Genomic DNA, 8,876 nt, shown 5'->3' with positions numbered 1-8,876 from the left:
TGCCCATGAGCTTGTGCTGCTAGGGCCACGTGTGTGGATAGTATGTGCCAAGCCAACATGCAAAGCAAACTTTTTCTAACAGCCAAATTTGGAGCAACATCTTAGAGGTAGTTGCCATGTCCTTGCAGGTTCATATCCAAAGGCGCTGGGCCACCAAATTAAAAACAGAGATGTTGATGAAAGGCCATCTGCAGTTTGTTTTCCATTCATTGCAAAGCACCTCAAAGGACAGATAAGCCAAGCCTTGCTTATTCTAGGCATAAGGCAGAAATAATATGCCTTAGAGAGAGTCTGACTTGGAAAATGAGCAAAACCCAAAGATGGCTTGGATTTCTTAGAAACTGGGAATCGGATGTCTGTATTTCTTAGACATTGGGAATTATGTTGAAGATTCAAAGAAAGAATTCGTGACTTCCCAGCGAAAATGTGTTTATTTAAATTAAAACATACTGTGAAAATTACAAACTGTTAAATACAGAAGACAATTCTGTACAACTCAATAGAATAAGAAGTATATACATCCCTTTTGCACAAGCGCAGAGAGACTTGCACCCCTCCACTTCAGGATAAAGCAACGGAAAATGTGACAACGCACATGTCCATCGCAGTAAAGTTTCAGAATTCAAGTGATTCCAGGCAAAGGGCCAAGCTTAACTTGGCTTCTTGCAACTTAACCAGTCCCCTTTGGAGTAAATCCACACTCTGAATTTTAAAGTGACCGAAGGGCCCTTCCCCCCACCCCCAAACATAAATTTCCTCTTGCTCTGTGTTAGGGCCCATGGATAAATTATCTCCTATTCTCTTAACCCTTTCCTGGTGACAGTAGTTTGTGCTGTGTCTCCAATCCAGGGAGATTATGTTCCTCTATTTAAAAAAAATAAAAGTTTCTTTACTAGAACTAAATTTGACCTTTCGGTGTGTTTCTCTTCCTCCTTGCCTTCTCGGGTCTAAAACGTCTAGGAATCTATGGAGACGCTGGCGAGCATGGTGGAGCATTTTTTTCTTTCAGACTTCTCATTCCCTTAGCTGGGTGTGTTAACATTCCGTCACCAGGAATCTCACCCCTAGAGCTTTGCAGAGTAAAATGTGGTCTCTGCCTCTTTGATTCAATCCTGGGAAAACTAAAGCAGGAATGGGTTGGTGATTCACCCTAAATTCCCCAGTTACATGTGCTTGGAGTCTCCAACTGCTCCTTCAAATAGGCAGATCCCAGCCCTTTTTAGACTAACTGGCCAAAAAGGGAATATGCGGTTCTCCAGCTTCTTCACACCAGGCCTTGCAGGGGTTTATCACAGAGTTTATCATCCTCCCAGCCCTCTGGGGATATGGATCTTTAGAAGCCTCAGAAAGGCAGTAAGCCTCTTGATGATATGCCCAGGGCCACACAGCAAACGAGTGTCAGGACCTGGGACCAGGAAACACAGAACTTGGCCCCCAGCTTTGTGTAATCTCTGCCTGAGAATGCCCTTCTAGATGTCAGCTACGTGACTGAATACCACACTGTGGAGGCCCTCATGATGTCCTTCTTCCCAGCTCGGGAGACAAGGCTGGGAAAATGAGCAGCAGCAGAGCTAACGGTTTGGCCTCATTCAACCCCACCACTACCCCTTCTAGAAAGGTCAGTAAGACGCCTCTGCATGGCCATTCAGAGTGCAGGTCAGATTTTAGGTAAGCCCTTCCAACTAAAAAAGACATCAGGCCAGGATTTGAAACTGGGCAGTCACAAGTCAGAGAGCTAAGGGTCATAGGTTAAACATGAGTCAATGTAGCTGATCATCTCCTATAACCCCAGCCAGTGTTAACAGGTTTAAAAGTTACATTTGTTTTCTTACAGTATGGAAACAGGTCAGGCACAGATCTCCAGCTTTCTCCCGTCAAAAATCTTCCATCAAATTTCTCCCTCTAATCCCAAGGAAGCTCTGTAACTGGCTGGGAACTAATGCCAGGGGCACACAGTAGAAGTACTTTCAGCCAACCAGATCTAGAAGAACAAAGCTCTGGGCGAGTTAGCAAATCAAAACTAGGCCCTGGGCTTCTCCCAGGAAGCCCTCTGAGTGGGCAGATGCTGCAAGAGTTACCAAGGTCGTCCAGTGAGAAAGCAACAGCCACAGATGCTCCTGCACCAAGTTCTGAACAGCAACCCCAACACCCAGGCCCCAGAGTAAATCTACACACTGCGTGTCTTCCGTGCTTTTTTAACGGTGGGGCCACGCCACAGGCCCATGGTGGTCTTCTGGCTGCTGCTGCTGGCTCTGGCCGAGCCTTGTCCCCCACCCCACCCCGGTTTGGGGGCTCACCACGGGTCTCTCCAAAGTGGCAGCTGCCCTGGGAAAGTGAAAGCAGACACTTGCCAAGTGTCCTTGCTCTCGCTAAGGGTGCTAGCTGACGGGGTCACCTCCAGAGCCCCTGGGGGTGCTAGGAATTCTGGTGGATGTTCTCGGAGGAGCCTTCGCTGCTTTCATTGAGGGGCGTCTCTGAAGTCTCCCCCAGCTCGTCATCCGCCCCCTCCTCCTGGATGGTGAGGTGCACGTCCGGAGAGGAGGACTCGGAGCTGACGCTGTCCCCTTCCATGGAGCAGAGGGTGCAGGACAGGGCGGGCGCCACGCTCTCTTGCAGCATGTTCAGCATCATGGGCACCTGCACGGACCTCAGACCCGTCACCATGGGCAGTGGCTTCATGGCCTCACCCCAGAGGCGCTCCTCGTCCTTGTATAGCAGCAGCAGGCTGGACTTCTTCTCCCGCCGCTTGGACTTCATGTAGCCCAGCATGATACCAATCAAGAAAACGCCGTAGAAGGACATGACCACCAGGATGTAGAAGTATTCGTTGCCATTGCCGCTGCCACTGCCGGGCACATGGGACTCCCGGGGGCTGCTGGAGGCAGCGGTGCTGGCGTGGGTGCTGTTCAGAGGCTCCATCTTCAGCATTGAAGCACTGCTCACACAGCGGGGGTCTGAGGAGAAGAAAGCTCCAGGTTAGGACTCTCCCACAGCTCCTCAGTACAGGAAGGAGAAGGAGCAGGAGTCCTGGAGAATTGCAGTAGCCTCAAAGCTTGTAAATGCATGCAGAGAGACAAGAGGCCCCCCAAAGAGTTAACAGGAGTTTTCTCGGAGTGGGTGGGACAGGAGGCAGAGGAGGGGGTGGGGGGAATAAAGGAGGACTTTGAATTTTTACTATATACATGTCTGTCCTGTTTGCATTGCTAAAATCAACATGCACTACTTTTATAATTTGGAAAAGAGAAAAAGGAAAAATCAATATGACAAAGGAGCTTAAAAGAAATTAATAACATTTTGATCATTCAGCATTTAACCTTTATTAACGGAGCAGGAAAAAAAAGTTGGCATTTTGGTTCTAAAGCTTAAAGCTATTTTGAATCCAAAGCAAAGTTTTCTTGGAAGAAAGGAAAAGTTTGTGTTTGTTTGTTTTTCCCCACTAACTGTCAGCAATATCATTCAAAGTTCTCTGAAGCAAAGCAGTATTGCTAACTTACCAGACTGACAAAATCGTCCCACGTTCTGAATTCCTGGATCGCCAAGTCCAAGAGCGTCCTACCTCGGAGCCGAGCTCAGCGCTCTGACAAATTTGCAGCTGCAGTTGGGATATATAGTCAAGAAATGCATCGTCACGTGTCCTGGGAGGAAAATTTACAACAGAGGTTCGGCCCTCAGAGTGAACAGTGAGCTCCGAAGCACAGCGGCACAACTTGCTGAGCTCCGCAGCTGGGGAGAGAAAACCAGCGCGACCTGGGCATGGCTCCTCACACACCAGCACCCAGCCAACGTTTTCAGGGCACCACGGACATAAAGGGGAAGAGGAGGAAAGAATGCATGAAGTTGGAATTGTTACCCCAAAATCCATTCTCACTGAAAAGCAGTTCATACTTTATCCCACTCTTGGGGGATGAAGAATCTTATGTTGACTATGGATTTTCAATGGCAAATGCCATCATCTGGATGAAAGAGAGTTGGAAGCCAGTACAAGATTTACAGGCAAGCTGCTAAGGCTTCTCATCGCTATGAGTCAAAAATCGACTCGATGGCACACAAACAGCTATGTTTGTTTTAGCTCTTCCACTAATGAGGATCCCTGGGTGGGGCAAATGGTTTGTACTTAGTTCGAACCCACCCACCCACCCACCAGTGCTCTGGAAGAAAGGCCTGGTGATCTGCTTCCATAAAGATTACAGCCAAGAAAACCCTATAGGGCAGTTCTACTCTGTGCCACATGGGGTCATCATGAGTTGGAATCAACTAGAGGGCACTGGGTTTGGTTTTGTTGTTGTTGTTGTTCCTCCGCTAGCTGTGCTAACTTAATAACTCCTTGCTTAACCTTTCTGCACCTCAGATTCCTGGTCTGTAAAATTGTCAGGGCTGGGGGACCTGGGTGGGTAGAATTATATGAACCATGTGCCCCTGACTTTTCCAGCTTTACCATTCTAAGATTTAAGACTGACTGCTGTAGATTAGGAGTCCCTGGGCAGTACAAATGGTTAAGTGCTCAAATACTAACCAGAAGGTTGGTGGTTTGAACCCACCCAGAGGTGCCTTGGGAGAAAGGCCTGGCAATCTGCTTCCATAAGTTCCAGCCATGAAAACGCTATGGAACACAATTCTACTCTGAAACACATGGTGTCGCTATGCGTTGGAATTGACTCAACAACAACTGGCTTGGTTTTGGGTTTGATGCAGGTTAGCTCTTTAAAAGGACAGAGAGATTCTACCTGTCTTCCATGTCAAGCTCACCAATCTTTTTTTTTTTTAATAAAAAGCCTCATCTTCCAGATTCTTTTCAATGGCCTGTGTGAGGTGGAATCGTGCGTCAGGGAAAGACGCTGCGGGCAGGTTTTACTCCACTTCTTCCATGCGTCACTCCTCCTCTGAAACATCACACAGAGACCATTCACGCATTTCTTTCCTGTCCCTAGAAGGTCCGGTGAGGAACCGGAATTCTGCTGGTGAGCAACTGGGCATAGTTCAAGTTTTTAAAAGTTCAGTAGACCCTGTGTTTAAATGGCTGCTGCGATTACAAATGGAAGAGGTCCTGAGGACTTTGATATCAGTAGTCAACTTGCCCCCAGGATACTTATTCTGAGGAGCTCACAGTTGAAGAAAATTATGAGGGATCCTCTACCCGCAGTTGTCTGTGGCCTATGAATTCTAGTCAGGCTATCTTGTAAACCAACTGTAAAGGAAACGTCTATCATGGCTCTGCTGTCGGGAAGGGAAAAAGCTGAAAGGAAGCATGGCAATGTCCCCCTGACCCTCTGTTCACTAGAACATATATGGCCCAGGTGCTGGAACCTTCATTGCTGCTGCAGAATGCCTCCTGACTGGCATCTGACCCTAATTCTGGTAGGACACCTGTGGAAAGAGCTAGAAGATGAGCATATACTGCTGTTTTTCCCACTGGGCTGTTCACCTTACGGTTTGGGGCTGTGCTCATCCATAAATTCCCAGCTCGAATGAGGTATCAGCTGCTGACCATCCCAACACCAAGGTCATCAACACACTAGAACTTTGTTCCCATCAATAAAGACACCCTCACAGTTATATCAAGACTTAAAAAGCTCCATAGCTACCTTTTTAGCCTGACCTTTTCCATCTGTACTCATCATAAGTACCTGAAGACTTCCACCTACTAAGCCTACAGTGGTATGTGGGAACAACAGAACAAGGGCAGCCCATGAAAGAGATACCTATTGACCCCAGGATTGTTGACTGTGTATCTTGAGGTATATGAGATTAGTGATCACCCAGGGTTTGTCAAGCACTGTGAACTGGAACTGACTAAGAACTTTGAGAAGGGAGGGAGGAGGTGGGAAAGAGGTTACCAGATATAAGGAGCAAGAAAGTGCAAACCCAGAGGCCAGGATGGCAACCAGAGTCTGAAGTTTCAAACAAGATAAATCATACCTGAACCAATAGTCTCAAGACTGTAAAACCAAGAGACACAGGGGCAGGGGCAAATCCAGAAGGGGTCCAGAGAACTAAGCAAGTCAGAGACATCAGAAGAACAAAATCCAACGCGGGAGTTAGGGAGGAAAGAGCCCAGGTGAACTTCTGTTGGAGGCCTGCTTGGTATCCTGAGTCCTCTTAATCCCGCTGACTCTACACATGGATGTTTCTACTACTGATAAATGAAACGATACAAGTAAAGCACTTAGCACCATGGCTGGCATTACGTGCGTGCTCAGTCCATACGCTTAAGGTTGCGATTGTTGAGAGCACCTCGTTGGCACCATGGGCTGCAGGTTGCTTCCTGATGTGCATAAGCCCAGGTGGAGGGTTGTTGTTTTTGTTAGTTGTCATCAAGTCAGTTCTGACTCGTGGCAACCCAATGTGTGCAGAGTAGAACTGCTCCATAGGATTGTCAAGGATGTGACCTTTCAGAAGCAAATGACCAGGACTGTCTTCCAAAGCACCTTTGGGTGGGTTCAAACCACCAAACTTTCGGCTAGTGGTCAAGCACTTAAGGGTGGTGATCCATAAAACTGAGCTTCCTAACATGTGTTGTCTCCAGATTCTCTACTATTGCTCTTTTCCTTTTCACTCACCCCCAGGAATAGATTTTAAGATGTGGGATTTGCAACCTCATAACTTATAGCTCAATCTTCTCTCTAACCCTTGTTGTTGTTGTTAGGTATCATCGAGTCGGTTCCCACTCGTAGTGACCCTATGCACAACAGAACGAAACACTGCCCAGTCCTGTGCCATCCTCACAATTGTTCCCATGCTTGAGCCCATTGTTGCAGCCACTGTGTCAATCCATCTCATTGAGGGCCGCCTTCTTTTTCGCTGACCCTCTATTTTACCAAGCCTGATGTCCATCTCTAGGGACTGATCCCTCCTGATAACACATCCAAAGTACCTGAGACATAGTCTCTCCATCATTGCCTCTAAGGAGCATTCTGGTTGTACTTCTTCCAAGAGAGATTTGTTCATTCTTTTGGCAGTCCACGGTATATTCAATATGCTTCGCCAACACCACAATTCAAAGGCGTCAATTCTTCTTTGGTCTTCCTTATTCATTGTTCGGCTTTCACATGCAGATGAGGCAACTGAAAACACCATGGTTTGGGTCAGGCTCACTTTAGTCTTCAAGGTGACATCTTTGCTTTTTTGCAGCCAATTTACCCAATGCAATGTGTCTTTGGATTTCTTGACTGCTGCTTCCATGGATGTTGATTCTGGATCCAAGTAAAATGAAATCCTCGATAACCTCATCTTTTCTCCATTCATCATGATATTGCTCATTGGTCCAGTTGTGAGGATTTTTGTTTTCTTTATGTTAAGGTGCAATCCATACTGAAGGCTGGGGTCTTTGATTTTCTTCAGTAAGTGCTTCAAGTCCTCTTCACTTTCAGCAAGCAAGGTTGTGTCATCTGCATAACACAGGTTTTTAATAAGTCTTCCTCCAATCCTGATGCTCCGTTCTTCTTCATAGAGTCCAGCTTCTTGGATTATTTGCTCAGCGTACAGATTGAATAGGTATGGTGAAAGGATAAAACCCCAACACACACCTTTCCTGACTTTAACCCATGCAGTATCCCCTTGCTCTGTTCGAATGACTGCCCCTTGATGCATGTACAGATTCCTCATGAGCACAATTAAGTGTTCCGGAATCCCCTTTTATGCTATGTCACCATAATTGTTATGATCCACACAGTCGAATGCCTTAGCATAGTCAATAAAACACAGGTAACCATCTTTCTGGTGTTCTCTGCTTTCACCCAGGGTCCGTCTGATACGGTTCCATGTCCTCCTCTGAATCCAGTGTGAATTTCTGACAGTTCCCTGTTGATATACTGCTGCAACTGCTTTTGAGTGATCTTCAGCAATATTTTGCTTGCATATGATATTAATAATATTGTTTGATAATTTCCACATTCAGTTGGTTCACCTTTCTTGGGCATAAATATGGATCTCTTCCAGTCAATTGGCCAGGTAGCTATCTTCCAAATTTCTTGGCGTAAACGAGTGAGCACATTCAGCGTTGCATCCGTTTGTTGAAACATTTCAGTTGGTACTCTGTCAATTCCCGGAGCCTAGTTTTTTGCCAGTGCCTTCAGTGCAGCTTGGGCTTCTTCCTTCAGTGCCATCCGTTCCTGATCATATGTTACCTCCTGAAATGGCTGAAGGTCAACCAATTCTTTTTGGTCTAGTGACTCTGTGTATTCCTTCCATCTTCTTTGTATGCTTCCTGCATCATTTAATATTTTCCCTTGCTCATATTTAATATTTTCTAACCCTTACTCACAGCAATATTGTGACAATTATGGTGGGGAATAATGGCAGAAATAATTAGGAAAAGGGGAAAGCATCTAGAAAGGACGAGAATTATTAATTATATCAATTCTATGCCAGAGCTTGAGTAAGACAACATTGTAAAAGGAGATAAATCCATTTTATAAATATTTGTTCCTAGGTTGTGACTTGCTTTTCCATTTTCTTAACAGTGTCTTTTGAAGAGTAATAGGTTCTTCATACTCATGAAGACCAATTTATCAATTTTTTTTATGGTCTGTGCTTTTTTTTTTTTCCTATCTTAAGAAATCTTTGTTCAACCCAAGGTCACACAGATTTTCTCCTGTTTTTCTTCTAAAAGTTTTCTAATTTTAGCTCTTATATACAGGTGTATGATTCAAGTTAATTTTTGTATGTGGTGCAGGTATGGGTCGAGGTTCTTTTTTGTTTTTTTGCCTATGATGTCCAATTGTTCCAGCACCATTAATTAGCTGAATTATCTTGGCACCATTGTCAAAAATCAATTAACCATGTATTTGTGGGCCTACCTCTGAACTCTTTATTCTGTTGCTCTTATCTATATATATATCCTTGCATCATTACCATTTTACGATAAATCCATTTTAATG

General features: G+C 45.4%; 1 protein-coding gene across 1 annotated transcript; it reads right to left on the bottom strand.

The window, feature by feature from the left end:
• Positions 1–419: 419 nt before the first annotated feature.
• On the bottom strand, positions 420–3,627 carry KCNE4 (potassium voltage-gated channel subfamily E regulatory subunit 4). The gene is made up of 2 exons (XM_049888312.1): positions 3,495–3,627; positions 420–2,954 (listed from the first exon to the last, which is right to left on the bottom strand). Exon 2 carries the CDS (start codon positions 2,926–2,928, stop codon positions 2,416–2,418), a length of 513 nt encoding a protein of 170 aa, XP_049744269.1. The 5' UTR covers positions 2,929–2,954; positions 3,495–3,627; the 3' UTR covers positions 420–2,415.
• Positions 3,628–8,876: the final 5,249 nt, after the last annotated feature.

Source organism: Elephas maximus, chromosome 6 (assembly GCF_024166365.1).
Source record: "Elephas maximus indicus isolate mEleMax1 chromosome 6, mEleMax1 primary haplotype, whole genome shotgun sequence".
Taxonomy (NCBI): Eukaryota; Metazoa; Chordata; class Mammalia; order Proboscidea; family Elephantidae; genus Elephas; species Elephas maximus.
This window is presented reverse-complemented; position numbering and strand designations above follow the sequence as displayed.

Coding starts and splice junctions, on each gene's coding strand:
- KCNE4 (XM_049888312.1), bottom strand. CDS start 2,928: ATGCTGAAGATGGAGCCTCTGAACAGCACCCACGCCAGCACCGCTGCC.